Consider the following 18,306-nt stretch of genomic DNA (forward strand, 5'->3'; position numbering starts at 1 on the left):
ACATGCCCAGAGTTACCTCTTAATTCCAAGATAAGTGTCCATAAAGTCTCACTAATGTATTACATATATTGTTGATACTTTCAAAACTAGGATAAGAGTACTCTCTTTAAAAACAAGGCTTATATTATTGCTTATTCTTATTTATCATTACCTTTACACAGCTGACTGATATCCTCAGGGAGAGTTAAGTCAGCACATCTCAGAGAAGATGAAAACAAACTGACAGGTTTTGTAAATGGGGTGTATAAAGGTGACACTTCACTGAACATCTTGTCCTGCATTAATTCATCTGGAGTTGGCCTTGAGAAACATTTAAAATACAGAGCATGAACGAAAGTCATTAGAATTTTCCTAGAATAATTCAAAAAAATAGTTAAAAGCCTTAAATACCTCATTAGCATATCCTATATAATAAAAGCCAATGTGCTAAGTGTCTGACCATTCATTTGACCAGTCGCTATGATGAGCACTGACCACAAGGGGGCAGACACCTCAACCAGTAGGTTAGCTTGCTGCTGGATCCGGCCAATCGGGACTGGGAGAGATGGGCTGGACATGCCCTGGGGTCCTCCTACGGTCCCTCCCCAGCCCCGATCGTGCACTGGTGGGGTCCAACCTCTCAGGGGATGTCCGCAGGCCAGGCCGAGGGACCTCACCAGTGCACGAATCCGTGCACCAGCCTCTAGTAATATAATAAAGCCCTCCTTCATGGAGTCTAAAAGTATTCTATATAATAAAAGGCTAATATGCAAATAGATTGAACTGTGGAACGATCGGTCACTATGACGCGCACTGACCACCAGGGGGCAGACGCTCAATGCAGGAACTTCCCTCTGGTGGTCAGTGTGCTCCCACAGTGGAAGCACCGCTCAGCCAGAAGCCAGGCTCTCAGCTGGCGAGCGCAGCAGCGGTGGCAGGACCCTCTCTCACCTCCGTGGCAGTGCTAAGGATGTCTGACTGATGGCTTAGGCCCACTCTCTACGTAGAGCAGGCCTAAGCTGTCAGTCAGACATCCCCTGAGGGTTCCTGGAATGTGAGAGGGTGCAGGCTGAGCTGAGGGACTCCCCCGAGTGCATGAATTTCATGCACTGGGCCTCTAGTACATTTATAAAACAATCAAGTGACTGTAGGTAGTAAATGCTAAATTTTTTACCTCTGTTATGCTTTTTACACCTTGTGATCTACCAAAACTATTATATATGAGTGTCTCAATTTTAGCTTGATTACCATGTATCTGCTTTACTGAATATATTAAATAATAAAATTATACACTAACAATACCTCTTAGTTTCTTCCTATACTTAGTTTAATGTGGCCTATTTACCCAAAACTATGCTTTTAATATCATTACTTTCTTCCTAACATGCCTTGACAAAAATGTTTGTCTAAAGACAAATTAGAATATATTTTTATTATTTTTTTTAATATATTTTATTGATTTTTTACAGAGAGGAAGGGAGAGAGATAGAGAGCTAGAAACATCGATGAGAGAGAAACATCGATCAGCTGCCTCCTGCACATCCCCCAAAAGGGATGTGCCCGCAACCCAGGTACATGCTCCTGACCGGAATCGAACCCGGGACCCTTCAGTCCGCAGGCCGACGCTCTATCCACCGAGCCAAACCGGTTTCGGCTATTTTTAAATATTATATACCTGAGGGAGTTTAGGGACAACTATATGGCTAACAATGACATCATCAAATGAAAAGAAATAATACAACTTCTAAGAAATCCTTTTATGTAATCAACAGTTGTTAGCTTACCTCACCATTTATCCAAGTCTTTTGCTATAATATATACTGCCAATAAACTTTTGTTCTCATTTCTCTTCTATCATTTTAATTGAGGAATATGTATACCTCACAGTTTAGCTGATTTTTTTTATATTGGAGACTAGGAAATGAACCAGTAACTTCTTTTGGTATATTCTAGTTTTCTGAGCATGGCTTCATTATTTTTTCTTCTTTTATTACCATATAATAAAGCCATAACTAACAGTTATTAATATATATATATATATATATAAAAATATGCTTATTAAATCCATTGGCATTAAAACCAGCAAGAAAAAAATTAACTACTTATATGTTAAGGATCTGTGTAATCCCAAACTCTTAATATCAACCTCTTGGAAGGGTGGAAGGTCAGACATTTCTTCAAAAGATCTATCACATTTTCAGGAAGCTCCTGGTAAAAAAAAGAGAAAAAAGAACTATTTACAATGACCAATCTTAAAAATAAATTTTAGGAGAGGAGCAATAGAGGGTGGAAATGAGATACCTGTAATACTATCAACAATAAAAAATACAGTAAAAAGTAAATTTTACTCAAATGTTTGCTAACCTAGGATATTTTATTTATTTTTGTTCTAAAGATTTGTGTTTACCTGACAAACTCAAATGTTTTGTTTTTTTTCATCTTTATTATTATTTTTTTCTTTTTAATTAAACTTATTGGGGTGACATTGGTTAATAAGATAATATAGATTTCAAGTGTACATCTCTATGATACATCATCTTTATATTGCATTGTGTTTTGATTTTTTTACAAACTCTTTATTTGGACTTTTCCCAAATAAACACAGCTTTAAAATAGCTTGCTATTGGATCCCAAATATGCAAAATAAACAAACTTTCAATAACAGATTAACCACAAACCTTTATAATGTCCAGGCAACCATGCTCTTCAGCCAGAACTATTATAGTGTCATCCACGCAGTCTAAAAAATAGAAAAAGTATACGAATGAATGCTGCTGTTCTAATTTATCAGACATACTGGGTACTGAACTCTGATACTTTTAAAAAATATTATGTAATTCTGTTTTGGGACCTGGAATATTAAAAAGTTTGTGATTTTTTAAACTTTCCTTATGTATAGTGGTAAAAATAAAGACTTCAAACACTAAATTTTAATTGAATCATAGATACTGAAATAAAGCCGCCTAATAGTAAGTGAAATAAAGCAGTGATCATAGGAGACAAAGATTCTTGTCGATGCTTTTTCACTATATGTGTGTATTTTAAAGGTTTTATTATCTTTTCATGATTATAAAACTATTTTATTTTTATTATATACAATTTGGAGAATGTATACATTTCTCTGAGGACTTAAAGTATAAGTTTGGTCTGCAGATGACATTTAGAAATCTCCAAGACTCCTTAACAGCTATATTATCACTTTAAAATTAAATGTGGTAAATATGGTAAAATTTTATGGCATTTTATTTATAATTCATTAGTATTAATATTTATTAATAATATCCTGTACACATTATTTGTATACTCTATTAATCTATACATCAATCTATCACTCTTTTACATAAAGTGCTCTATCACTCCTTTTCTCTTCTTTTTTTTACCATACATGCTTATAATTTATTCCACTCTAAAGTAGATACACACATTTTTATAAATTTGAATTGCAAATATTTATATCTAATATACATATAAAACATATGAACTTGTTATAAGGAAAAATAAACATTATTCTTGACCCATTCACATATGAATCATCAAAGAGAAAGCTCCAGCCGAAACCGGTTTGGCTCAGTGGATGGAGCATCGGCCTGCGGACTGAGGGGTCCCCGGTTCGATTCCGGTCAAGGGCATGTACCTGGGTTGCGGGCACATCCCCAGTGGGAGATGTGCAGGAGGCAGCTGATCGATGTTTCTCTCTCATCGATGTTTCTAACTCTCTATCTCTCTCCCTTCCTCTCTGTAGAAAATCAATAAAATATATTTTTTTTAAAAAAAGAGAAAGCTCCAAAGTTGATATATTATTTCACGGCAAACTGCTAGAGAAAAATATAATTTTATAGTCTCACTCTTCGATTTCACATGTTAGTTTACTGGGCTATCATAAGGCTAATTTTACATCCATCCACAGCATAATTCCTTAGTAAATAAGGAAAGCTCTACTATAATTCATCTACGGCACTTCTTAAATTGTCCTGTTAATGCTTATCACTGATCATTAGAAAATTAAAGAAAGTTAGGATATTTCAGTGTATTTGATTATTAACACTCAGTAAAGATTATATTTACATTTGAAATATAACTGCAAGATACTTACCCAATGTAAGCAAAAATTTTAATCTTTCAGAAACATCCAAGCTCTGAAATAATTTTCTTCCCTAAATAAAATGGGAAAAGAATGCATGTAAACATTTGCATGTTTTTTCTTAGGAGGCCTTTTTTTTCAGAGCTGAAAATAATTTTATCAGGTACTTCTATTTCTCTTCAGAAGTTTTATTAGATTTTTAAAATTAGTTCCATTAAAGAAAAATTATTGGTTAGGTAATGATTTTTTATATGTTACATAATATTTAACATTTAAACATTTTAGTTTGATCTCAAGCACTGTTCACTTTTGAGACCATACATACTTGAATGTCTCGATGGATTCCAGGCTACCAGGAATGTTATTAAGAGTACAAGATTCCTCCTGGGAAGGACTCAGATTACCCTTTCATCTGCCCAACTAATCCTTACTTACATATTATAATTCAGGCAATCTGTTGTCTCTATTAAGACACATTCCATGACAGTCCCTTCTCCCACAATAACTTAGCCATCCTTTGTGCTCACAGAGCAACTGGTATATTTAAGACACATACATTATATTTTAATTGTTTCTTTTTAAAATATTTATATAGTTTTATTGAATTCATAGAAGAAGGGAGAGGGAGAGAGAGACAGAAACATCAATAATGAGAGAGACTCATTGATCAGGTGCCTTCTGCATGCCCCATACTAGGGATAAAGCCTGCAACGCAGGCATGTGCCCTGACCAGGAATCGAACTGTGACCTCCTGGTTCATAGGTCGACACTCAACCACTGAGGCACATTGGTCAGGCTTTAATTGTTTTCTTTATTGGCTCCAGGGGGCTCCTTGGAATGCAGTCTGGAATCAAACACTTATAACTTCAGTGACTATATGCCGAACAACTACTGTGTGTCAAATTTGATATTCTACTACCAGTTACACAACTTGGGCAAATTACTTAACCACCTAAGGCTCACTTTTCTCATCTATTAAAATTGAATATTTACAGTAAGGGTTATTTATATAATGTATAAAAATACATAGCATTTTCTGCACATAGATATGCTTCATAAATGTTTAGTATTATGTTTTTCTTATTATAAACAAATTAAAACTTATATGTCCCTTAAAATAGACTTAGAATATGAAAGCTTAAGAAGAGATAGCATGGTTTTTATATAGAGAAGATGAAACTCTGATTTAAAAAGAAAAAAATAAAAGGAAAAAAACTTTCTCAAAGACTTATAAAATTAGAAATGCGGACCTGGATAGTTTGGCTCAATGGATAGAATGTTGGCCCTAAGACTGAAGGATGCCAGGTTCTATTACAGTCAAGGACACAAAACTTATGCAGGCTCGATCCCACCAGGGTCTGGGTGCATACGGGAGGCAAACAATTGATGTCTCTCTCTCTTTCTGTCTCTCCCTCTCCCTTCCACTCCCTTTAGCAATCAAGTGTAAATTCTTGTGTGTGTGTGTGTGTGTGTGTGTGTGTGTGTGTTTTCATTAGCAGAGGTCTTCTTTAGATGTTTGGTATTTCTTAGATATTTACTCATGTTTTAATATAGGATTCTACACATCATTTAGCCAGTGATGGTGAACCTATGACACGCGTGTCAGAGGTGACACGCGAACTCATTTTTTTGGGTGATTTTTCTTTGTTAAATGGCATTTAAATATATAAAATAAATATCAAAAATATAAGTCTTTGTTTTACTATGGCTTCAAATATCAAAAAATTTCTATATGTGACACGGCACCAGAGTTAACTTAGGGTTTTTCAAAATGCTGACACGCTGAACTCAAAAGGTTTGCCATCACTGATTTAGACTAGGGAACCTTCTGGGTGGCAAAGTGACTTTAGTAACTTTCTGGTGATATGGCCAGAGATTCCTAGCAAAATGGTCTTGGAATAGCTTCTCATCTATTTTCTTTGAATTTCTAGTATAACCAAAGTTGCCTTTGTTAGCTGTTGGTATGCTATTAATTTATATCTTAGTATTTGTTTGATGAGGCAGAGAAAGATTTAAGCTCACGTTCAGTTTGCCATCCTTAAACTGTCTAAACTTTGAGTACCACTTAAAATGTCATAAAGCCCACATAATGAAATTAATATTTCCTTCTTGGTATTCACACAGCTCTCTGAGTTTATCTTCAAAATGTATGGATTTGAATTACTTTATAAACTTCTTCACAATGTGTCTTAATCACAGTTTATTCCTTGTTGCATTTGTCATGATGCTATATATACAACATATACATACAGTAAATACTCTTTAACATTTTAAAAATTGAAATATTCATATAAGACATACCCAGATCATTAATAAAGAGTTTAGATATAGTTGATGGTAATAAAAAGAAAAAAAAACCTGTATATTTTACATATATTATACTTCGCTTTCATATTCCAAAAATAATTTTTCAATTTGTCTATGATTTTAAACAGCAATAAGATTTATTATTATTTTATACCAATGAAAAAAGTAAGATGGTCTAAACAAAGGATAGCAAAGAATCAGAATATCTGACATTTTCCCTTAGAGAAAGAACTGCCAATATGTAAATGACAAAAGTTATTATGCATATTTATTATTTTTATTACTATTATTATTTAATCCTCACTTGAGGACATGCTCAGAGAGAGGAAGGGGGAGAAAGAGAGAGAGTGAGAAAGAAACAGAGAAAAAGAGAGAGAGAGAGAGAGAGAGAGAGAGAGATCGATCAGTTGCCTTCCATACGTGCCCCAACCTGGCATCGAACTTATAACCCAGGTATGTGCTCTGACCAGGAATCGAACCAGCAATCTTTCATTGCACAGGACTATGCTCAAACAAATAAGACACTCCTGCCAGGATATTATGCATAATTAATAATAATAAAAGCTAACATTTATGGATTGTTCACTCTGTAACACACTATACTAAGTACTTTATATACATTATTTCATTTTATTTTTTCAACAATTTTGCAATATAGACACTATTGTTATGTATAGTAGTGGAACCAAGGCTTTGAGAAGTTAGTTAGCTAACGTAACTCACACAGCTATTCTTTGCAGCATCAGAATTTAAACCCAGTTCTCTCTGACTACAGAAGCTTATCTCATAACTATTATGCTTTACTACCTCTGCTTTGAATTAATTCAAAAATATATAAAAGGAGAAAAATAATGTCAATCTAATTCTTAAATATGGTAAACATTAGTGACTTAATTTTTCAAAATATTTTGAAAGTTCCTTGGAAGACAGATATAATAGATAAATAATAAAAATTTCTGCATCAAATAACCTCGTAGTCCAAGTAAAGTAGACAAATTTGATAAATGCCAAAATAGAAGAGGAGAGCAAAGAAGATAGTAACCAAAGGCTGGCAGATATTTGAAGGTAGAATCGACAGATTGTTAGTTGCTCCTCCAAATCAATTTTCAACTCCTTTCTCAATATTTAGGTGTCCAGCTGAAGACAACATGTTCTAGTCTCCCTTGTACCTATATGTAGCAACATGTGTAAATTATCACTAGTGAAAAGTAGTGTTGATCCGTTTTAGATCACATCCTTAAATAGTTACCATGAATCACTCTTCTCCTTTCCTCATGGCTAAAAAAAAGTGATAGTGAGAGAACTTTGGAAACTAGATGCTGGAGCCATTCCTGATAGCCTAATATGCTAATCAGACTGGATGTCTTTTGGATGTCCTTCCTGATGAAGCTGGGGCCACAGGGAAGCCAGCGGAGTCCGGTGCTTGCAGGTGGTCTGAGGGAAGCCAGCCTGGGTCCCAGGTGCCTGCTGGTGGCTGGAGGAGGGAAGCAGCCCAGGTCCCGGGTGCTGGAGGGAAGCTGGTTCCAGCAGCCAGGGGAAGGAAGGCCTACTCTTGCATGAATTTTCATGCATCGGGCCTCTAGCTGTAGAATAAAGCCCACTCTACCCTCAATGGGCTGTTACATGAGGGAGAAAAACATCTTCAGCGGTTCTCAACCTGTGGGTCGCGAACAATGAAAATACATCTTGCATATCAGATATTTACATTACGATTCATAACAGTAGCAAAATTACTATGAAGTAGCAACGAAAATAATTTTATGGTTGGGGGTCACCCAACATGAGGAACTGTATTAAAGGGTCGCGGCATTAGGAAGGTTGAGAACCACTGAATTCTATGTTCTTTAAACTACTGCATTTTTAACTCCTTTGTTTTTATAGCAGTTTATTCTTTACACTAATAGATATAGAGGATATCTGGGAAAGGCCTCAGAAAAAGCAAACATATAAAATGAGTCTTATAGGAAACGTAAGAGAACAGGAGAAGAGAAGGTATCTAAAAAGAAAGACCACAGAAGGGAGAGAGCATGAACGTATCAAAGAATGTAAGCAGTTTTAGTCTAAACATTTATACAACGCTTAGTTTTTAACTTTGTACAGTGTAAATTTTTTTGTACTTAATACAAGGATAAAAATTTCTAGAAATACCAAATGATATTTACACTTAGTAAAATTTACAATTAGTAAAAGTGTAAACATTTCTAGAGCTACCAAAATAATAGGTAAATTAATTGTCAAACAGGATTTTGTTAAAAGTCAAATTGAGAATTAAGATATTTCTCCTCATATCTAGTCAATTTGCAAAGCAAAAAGATATTATTACCAAATAGTTTTCCTATTAAAAAAGTTATTCTAAGAAACACACAATTTTATTACTTTAATGTTTTTTTATACCTACCACACAGAGCTCAAATAAAATGATTCCTAGAGACCATACATCTGATTTGGGGCCAGAAGGCAATGGTTTTTCACTGGGTATATGATCAGTCGTTTTGGAAATTCCTTGTGCAATTACCTCAGGTGCCAAGTATGATGGATACCTATAATGATATATTTAAAAAATGGATTATTACTATGAACAACAACAAAGCTAGGAAGAAGTAAAGAACATTTTATGTTTCAAAACAGTATTCATTACTTTGAATACTAGTAGAAATGTAAAAATGTTGTAATAATATATAAATTAGAAGCTAAGACTCTCCCATCTCTGTGCTTCAGTCACTCATACATACTCATGTGCATGTAAACTTGACCACCCATCACCACTGCCCTACAAGGCAGCATACTATACACATTACTCTATATATGCCATAGAGATCATTCTACAACAATAAGTATAGCTTTGCCTCATTCTTTTGGAAAACTGTCAGAAAATGTGCATATGTACTTAATTTATTTGAGCAAACTCTGATGAACATTTTGAAAGTTCCTATTATAAACAATGTTGAAATGATTATAAATATTTCATTTCCCACAAATATATGTAGAGATAATAGACAAATTTCTAGATGTAGCAATACAAAGTCATATGGTATATGCATTTAAAATTTATACACACGCACACACATATATACACTCATATCTCTGAATATAAAGCCTAAGTGACCATTTGACCAGTCACTATGATGCACGCTGACCACCAGGAGGCAGACACTCAACACAGGGGCTTCCCCCTGGTGGTCAGTGCGCTCCCACAGCAGGAGCGCTGCACAGCTGACCAACAGGAGCAAGATGCGGGCTCATGGCTGGTAAGCGCAGCTGTTGTGGTGCGAGCCTCTCCCAGGATCACTCCCCCTGTGTGCCCCACCTTCATCCAGACCAGGACTGGGATCAGACCGGCACCGGCATTGGGACTGACTGGGCTTGAGCCCGGGCCTGTTTCTTGGTCATGAGTGTGCTGGTATCAACCTAGAACAGGCATGCAGAGACAGCAGCAGAGCAGCAGCAAGCCAACTGAGCAGCAGAGGTGGCAGGCACAGCAGGGCTGGGATGAGCAGGAGCGATGCCTGGCCCGAGCTCAGGCTCCTCCCCGGCCATCTGCTGCTTCGCGCACTAATGCATCCCTAGGAGGATGTTGGACTGCCGGTTTCAGCTGATTGGCCTCCATTTTAGAATATGAATCCATGATAAACTGTTAATTTTCCTGCATTTAAAATAGGATTGAGCATGTGCCGCACAGAGATGAAATCCATAATACTGCATTTGTGTGACTCGTGTCCTTATATTTTGTCTAGTATTATTGTTGATTACACTGTAGTCTCTGAGTTTTAATGCAATATCTGTTCCCCAGCCTTTTTCACCATGTGGGAAAAGAATAGGATATGTCATTGTATCTAATGTAGGAAACAAGATATTGATTTGTTTCATTTTAGTGGCATTTGGGTTATTGGGATCTGGTTTACAATGAATGAGCAAGTCCCTTTCAAAAGGAGGTTCTCCATCTTAGTTTCTAAATATGACAGCAACCACAGTTACACGGGGAGAATTATATCTACCTGGGTCACTGTTACGATTGTATTTAATTACCATTGTTACCTCTGTGGGAGCAATACCTTTTGCTGCTGCTTCAGACTGGGCTTCCTTTTCTACCTCATGTAGCATCTTATACGATTTTGTTAATTCATTTATTTCATGCATGAGGTTGTTGATGTTGATCATTAGTCTTTCTGAGCAGCCCTGGTTTTCTGGCATTGCTAATCTTTTACTTGTAGCTTTGGCTGTATCCAAAATATAGAGTTGAGCAAACTTCGGAGAAACACCATCTGAAGGGTGTAAAGTTCCAGTACGGTGATAAACTTGTCCGTGTATTCTAAAACAGTATGGCCCATATCCTGATAGCGATGCAATATTTGCACCCATGGAAGCAAAAGCAAAAGAACTATTTATGGAACAAATATTTTCCATGAAATTTTTACTGTCAGAATCTTCGTTTGTCATTAATCTTTTTAATATGCGGGGTAATCTGGAAAATGTATATCATTTGGACAGACTTTCCCTTTGCTACATTGAGTAAATTTCCCATCGGATGGTTTTTCATCAGAGAAATTTAGTGATAGGCAAAATTCACATCTAACAGTCATTCCACCACAACTATGTTCAAGGATTGCATCCTCAAGTACTCCATTTTCGCTGAGAAGGCAGTTCCTACCAGTATTGGTAGTACTTGTTGATGACTGTTCTCTAGACATATTCTGTCGTCGCCACCACCTTCTTTCAACTTCAAAGGCACACTGGTCTTCAGACATTTTCTGTCGATGACGCTGGTGTTTTTCAGCATCAGAGCGTCGTTTTTCCAGTAGCTGGTGTTCAGATACATTCTGTCGCAGGCGCCACCTTCTTTCAAGATCAGATGCACGTTGCTCTGCAGACATTTTCTGTCGATAACACCGGCATCTTTCAGCTGCAGAGCTACGTTGTATTAAAGTTGTTCTTTAGACATAGTCCCACCTCTCTACTGTCACGGTCTGAGATGCAGGTGAATGAGAGTCCTGGCTGTCAGGCCACTGAGAGCTGTCTGACCAACAATTGATTCTGGCTGATTCTGTGGGGGTGGGACTTCCTCCCCCCTGCTGTCAGTTTCCACAGCTGTGATGAGGAAGCTGGGGTGACAGAGGGAGCCACACCCTCCATGCCACCCTCTCTCTCACTCTGCTCTATGTCCAGCAGCCTCCTGTTCTGCCAAGTCCTCTAATCCTCCCACTCTCTGCCTGCTCTCCCGCTCTGCTCTCCACCAGCGAAGGTCCTGGGAGTGCACAGGCGTGGCTAGGCACAGCCAGCCTCGCCTGCTGGGGCCAACAAAGGTCCCGGGAGCCCGCAAGCGTGGCGTGGCGTGGCCGGCCTCGCCTTCCGGGCCGGCGAAGTCCCCGGGAGCCCACAGGCATGGCTAGGTGTGGCTGGCCTCGCCTCCAGGGGCCAGCAATGGTCCTGGGAGCCTGCAGCTGCTGTCGCCTCCTGGGACACTTGACACCTGCATACGCAAATTAGCATGCCATCTTTGCCAGGTTAATTTGCATACTCAATCTGATTGGCTGGTGAGCGTAGTGGAGGGATGGTTAATTTACATGTTTCTCTTTTATTAGATAGGATATCATCACCAAGTTGCTCTTTCAGGGTGTATCAATTTATATTCTCATAAGCAATACATGAGAGTGACTATTTCCCCTTACCTTCATTCACCAATATAACAAGTTTTCTTGAAAACTGTCTTAGTAAATAATGAATAAATATTTGCTAAAAACAGACTATTAAATATGAATAAAATATAAAAAAATAAAGTTCCAATGACCAACTGTGTACTTTCCAAGCAATTGAAGTAAAGAACATCTTATTATCACTAAAGGTCCATCTCTGCTTCTCCCTAATTGTGTCTCCCTATTATACCCCAAAAGAAACACATAGCTGAAATTTTTGTGTTTGTAATTCTCTTCTAATTATAGTCTAACCATATATTTGTATCCCTAAAAAGTACATTGTTTAGTCATACATATTTCTGAACTTCATATTACTGGTCAGTATTCATTTGTGATTTGCTTTTTCAATCAACATTATTTATTTGAAAGTCATCAATATTGTTGCATGTAGCTATGATGTCATTAATTTTTTAAAAATATATTTTATTGATTTTTTTACAGAGAGAAAGGGAGAGGGATAGAGAGTTAGAAACATCGATGAGAGAGAAACACTGATCAGCTGCCTCCAGCACACCCCCTACTGGAGATGTGCCCGCAACCAAGGCACATGCCCTTGACTGGAATCGAACCTGGGACCCTTCAGTCCGCAGGCCGATGCTCTATCTACCAAACCAAACCAGCTAGGGCAAGTCATTAATTTTACTTCTATTTTATGAATAATATAATACTTGATGCATTCTAATATCAATTGTTATTTAAATTGTTTGATGTTTTCAAAATATTATAAAGTGTTGCTCAGAATATTATATACAGTGTATATCTGCAAAAGTTTTCCCAAGAGGATAAACCTAGGATTTAATTTCTAAGCCATAGAACACGTGCAATTTTAACTTTATATCATCACAAAGGTTTTTTGAAAGGCTTTGTATCCATTTATATTCCCACTAGCAGTGTATGACAGTTCCTGTTCATTATTTCTTCTCTAACACTTGAGAGTGACAGTCTTTCTAATCTTTGACAATTTGGCAATTGAAACATATATATATATATGTGGCCCTCCACCCACAGCTCCTCCCTTCCCCTCTATTCCTCTCCCTTCCTCTCTGTAAAAAATCAATAAAACATATTTTAAAAAATCAGTTGGAAAGTAAAGACTGACATGTGAAATATTAACAATGTACCTGAAGGAATCATTAATTTTAAAAATCTTTTAAAAAATGGGGTGTATAAAGGTGACACTTCACTGAACATCTTGTCCTGCATTAATTCATCTGGGCTTGGCCTTGAGAAACATTTAAAATACAGAGCATGAACGAAAGTCATTAGAATTTTCCTAGAATAATGGCGCACATTCAAAGGAATAGTTAAAAGTCTTAAATACCTCATTAGCATATCCTATATAATAAAAGCCAATATGCTAAGTGTCCGACCATTCATTTGACCAGTCGCTATGATGAGCACTGACCACCAGAGGGCAGACCCTTAACCAGTAGGTTAGCTTGCTGCTGGGTCCGGCCAATCAGGACTGGGAGAGATGGGCTGGAAATGCCCTGGGGTCCTCCTCTTTACTGTTGAAAGTATAACATATGTCCCCCTTTCTTCTCCCATTAACATCTTTATTAATTCTAATAATTTTAAGAGGATTCTTTTGAGTAGTTTTTATAGGTAATCAAGTCATCTGTCAATAAGGATATCATAAAATAACATAATGTCATATGTAATATCGTTATAATAAATTTAAAAGTAAAATTTAATGAGTAAGATTTGTATTTAAACACTTTATGCAGTACCTTTAAAAAGTCTTAGGATTAATGTTATAGTAGCTTATTAAAATACTAGGGGCCCGGTGCACGAAATTCGTGCACTGGGTGTGTGTGTCGCGGGGGGAGTGTCCCTCAGCCCAGCCTGCCCCCTCTCACATACTGGGAGCCCTCAGGCGTTGACCCCCATCACCCTCCAATCACAGGATCGGCCCGGGCAGCGGGGACCTGCAGCTGCAGCGGCCCCGCGATCGTGGGCTTCGCTTTAGGCCCAGGCAATGGGCCCCTAGCTCCCGGGACTGCCAGCTTCGACCGTGCCCAGCTCCCATCGCTGGCTCCACCCCTACTTCCTGCTATCACTGGCCAAGGCGGAAAAGGCACCTGATTCTCCGATCATGGCTGGGGGGCAGGGCAAAGGCGGCCCCAGGGCCGCCTTTGCCCTGCCCCCCAGCTCTTAGCTCCCCCCTGGGTTTCCGATCACTGTCAGTGGCAGGGGACTTCTTCCTGCTTTCCCTTTTGCCTCCCTGCATTGTGCCTACATATGCAAATTAACCGCCATCTTGTTGGCAGTTAACTCCCAATCTTAGTTGGCAGTTAACTGCCAATCTTAGTTGGCAGTTAATTTGCATATAACCCTGATTAGCCAATGAAAAGGGTAGCTCGTACGCCAATTACCATTTTTCTCTTTTATTAGTGTTGATTTTGAAAGGTTTTCCTTAAAATATATTTCAGCATATCCTACCTAATAAAAGAGAAACATGGTAATTAGCCATACCTCTGCTACCCTTCCCATTGGCTAATCAGGGTGATATGCAAATTAACTGCCAGCCAAGATGGCGGCGGGCAGCTAGGCAGCTTGAAGTGAACATGAGGCTTGCTTGCTTTAGTGAAAGAGGACTCCATCGTTCCCCGCCTGCTGCTGCCAGCCTCTGAGATTGCAGTCTGAAACATTGTTACAAATAGAGAAACTAAACAAAACCCCAGAAACCTGCTTTCAGCCAGTCGGGATCTCAGAGCTGGAGTTGAAACAGTGTTTAGATTACAGAACTCAAACAAACCAGATACCTGCTTTCAGCAGCCGAGGCCTAAGAGCTGGAGCCAAGCCTCAGAGCTAAAGCTGGCCCAGAATTAAAAGAAAAAAAGGAGCGGTTGGGAGCTTCAGTCACCCGCCAGCCTGAAAACAGCCCTCAGCCCCTCACCCAGACTGGCCAGGAACCCCAGTGGGGACCCCCACCCTGATCCAGGACACCCTTCAGGGCAAAACAGATGGCCTACACCCATGCACCAGGCCTCTATCCTATATAGTAAAAGGGTAATATGCCTCCCAGCAACAGGATCAGTGTGACAGAGGGCAGCGCCCAAACCCCCTGATCGCCCTGCGGTTCTGTGTGTGACAGGGGGCGGGGCCACAATCTCCCTATCCGCCCTGCTTTGTATGTGACAGGGGAAGGCGCCCCAACCCCCTGATCAGCCCTGCTCTGTGCCTGATAGGAGGGAGCTCCCCAAACCCCTGGTCACCCTGCGGCTCTGTGTGTGACAGGGTGCGGCACCCCAACCCCCTCATCGGCCCTGCTCTGTGTGTGGCAGGGTGCGGTGCCCCAACCCCTCCCACCCCCCACGGGCCCTGCTCTGTGTGTGACGGGTAGAGCCATAACCTCCCCATTGGCCCTGCCCTGAGTGTGACAGTGGCAGCACCCCAACCCCCTGATCTGCCCTACTCTGTGAGTGACAGGGGGGAGCTCCCCAACCCCCTGGTTGGGCCCTGCTCTGTGCATGACCGGGGGGAGCTCCCCAACCCCCTGATCGACCCTGCTCTGTGCGTGACAGGGTACGGAGCCCCAACCCTCTGATGGGCCCTGCTCTGTGAGTGACAGGGGCAGCACCCCAACCCCCTGATCAACCCTGCTCTGCGCATGACAGGAGGCGGTGCCCCAACTCCCCTATCGGCCCTGCTCTGTGCGTGACGGAGGGTGGCATCGCAACCTCCAAATCCGTCCTGCTCTGTGCATGACGGGGGCGGCACCCCAACTCCCCAATCAGCCCTGCTCTGAGCCCGACCAGAGGCTGCACCTAGGGATTGGGCCTGCCCTCTGCCACGTGGGAGCAGGTCGTTATCTCCCAAGGGGTCCCCCACTGCGAGAGGGCACAGGCCGGGCTGGGGGACCCCTGTCCTCTCCCCCCGAGTGCACAAATTTTTGTGCACCGGGCCTCTAGTATATAATAATTATAAACAGCAATGAATTTAACCATTCATTACAGGTTTGGTAGAATTTGCCCGAGTCTGGTCCAGTTATCTCTCTTGGGAAAGGCAACATTAATTACGCTTCTGTAATTGGTGTTTTCAGATTTTAAAGTTCTCTTTGGTAATTTTGGTAACTTGTATTTCCTCTCCAATCAACCATTTCATCTTAGCTTTCAAATTTGCAGAGTTAAGCAAAAGAGTCTATTGAAGTCTTTTAATGTTCTCTAAATCTCTGGTTATATTTCTACTAGAGGCCCGTTGCAGGAAGATTCCTGCAAGAATAGGGCTTCCTGCAGCCGGAGCAAAGCAGAGAAGGGAGCGAAGCCCGCCCTTCTCTACTGCCTCGCTCCCTCCTGTCTCCGCTGCCTTGAGATACTCCATCAGCAGTGGAGCAGAGTGGGCGGATCATGCCTCGTCGCTCGGCCCCTCGGCCCCTAGCCGGGTGACAGGGCCTGACACTCGCCCCTCCCTCACCTCCCCCGCCACCTGCCTGGCCAACAGGCCTGGACACTTCAGCAGCGGGGCTGAGGGGACTGGGAACCGCCATGTTGTGGCTATGGGCGCCGCCATCTTTGTGATGGAATGATGGCTAATTTGCATATTACTCTTTTATTAGATAGGATTACCATAATTTCTTTGTGCACTTGAGCTCTCTGCCTTTTTCCTGATTAGGTTAACTAATAACTGTCAGAGAAGTGTTGTTGTTGTTTTAATCCTCTCTTTTCAACATAAACTGATGAATAAAAACAGATCCAGAGACAGAGAAGCATCGATCAGTCCATCAAACCTCAGAGGGAAGGTAGGGAAGGGTGGGAGTAAGGGGGAGAGATCAACCAAAGAACTTGTATGCATGCATATAAGCCTAACCAATGGACACAGACACCAGGGGATGAGGGCATGAGTGGAAGGAGGGGGTTTGGGGATGTGGGGGCAATGGGGGAATAAGGACACATATCTAATACCCTAATCAATAAAGAAAATTAAAAAAATAATACTTTACTATATTTGGTCATAGGTTCCATGAGAATTTGATATAGTTTAATTTCACTAAAGATAAATATTTATATTTATTGAGTACGAGGAAATTTTTAGTAGGAAATTCAATGGTAAAATGTAGAAAATTAGGAAGACAATCATATTACATTCAAAATCTTTCTATCAGACTTATACTATTTTTATTTTTCTGATAAATTCCATGAAACCTGAAGTAGGTCTGTTGAGATGGAAATTATTTCTCCTCTCAGTGATCCCCATAGTATTTTATTAGTATCTTTCTTATGGGTCCATCCTGAGTGTCAGCTATTTATTTTACTTGTTCTATATTTTATGTAATAGGCTATATGCAATATGTAGTATTATACATTTTTATGCTTATAATAATTAATATACAAAAATTTACCCTCCTATCTAAATAAACTACCTGAGGACACTGGTACAATATACATTTTTAAAAATCCTCAGCAACTACCAACAAAACTTAAATATAAGATATGCTTAGTATATTTTTGCTAAAAAAAAATAATACTTATTTTATTTTTCTTATGGAATTTATTGGAATGCCATTGGCTCACAAAACCATACAGGTTTCAAGTATACAACTCAACAAAATATCTGCACACTACATTGTGCACCCATAGCCCAAAGTCTTTTTCCATCCCCATTTATAACCCTTAGCCCACCTCCATGTGCTCCCACCCCTCTTTCTCTCTATCACCACACTGTTATCTGTGTCTATGTGTCTATATATACACATATATATATATACATATATATATATATATGTATATATATATATGTCTTTTTTTGCTTAATCTCTTATCAAAATGTCAGTAGACAACAATTTAAAAAGCAGGTCATATGTAAGAATCATACTTATTGGCAATTGCTAAGTTTGAATCCTACTGCCTGGACATGAAAGGAACAAATATAGCTTTAGAATATAAACGAAAAGGAGTAAAATTCTGCTCTATTTGTTGAAGAATTTTGCTTATTTATTATCAGATTTAGTCATGAGCACAACCATCTAATTTTTTTGATTCAATGAAATTAGCTTATTACGCCACCCTGCAATGACATTAATCAAAATACACTTAAGTATATGTAACATCCTATCTAATAATAGACAAACATGGTAATGAACTGTACCTCCAACACGCTTCCCATTGGCTAATGAGGGCGATATGCAAATTAACTGCCAACCAAGATGGCGGCCGGCAGACAGGCAGCTGAAGCGAACAGGAGGCTTTGTTGCCCTGGCGATGGAGGAAGCCAAGGTTCCCCGCCTGCCGCCCCCCGGCTCTGAGCTCC

General features: G+C 39.6%; 1 protein-coding gene across 1 annotated transcript in view; it reads right to left on the bottom strand.

Annotated features, from left to right (window-relative positions):
• TBCK (TBC1 domain containing kinase) overlaps positions 1 to 18,306 on the bottom strand; it is a 175,633-nt gene that overhangs the window by 103,059 nt on the left and 54,268 nt on the right. Inside the window, exons 6-10 of the mRNA XM_059661769.1 lie at positions 8,766 to 8,907; positions 4,073 to 4,133; positions 2,658 to 2,719; positions 2,126 to 2,187; positions 152 to 300 (exon numbers count right to left, since the gene is read on the bottom strand). Coding sequence (XP_059517752.1) covers positions 152 to 300; positions 2,126 to 2,187; positions 2,658 to 2,719; positions 4,073 to 4,133; positions 8,766 to 8,907 — 476 coding nt within the window. The remainder of the gene's footprint in view (positions 1 to 151; positions 301 to 2,125; positions 2,188 to 2,657; positions 2,720 to 4,072; positions 4,134 to 8,765; positions 8,908 to 18,306) is intronic.

This window comes from Myotis daubentonii, chromosome 1 (genome assembly GCF_963259705.1).
Source record: "Myotis daubentonii chromosome 1, mMyoDau2.1, whole genome shotgun sequence".
NCBI lineage: Eukaryota > Metazoa > Chordata > Mammalia > Chiroptera > Vespertilionidae > Myotis > Myotis daubentonii.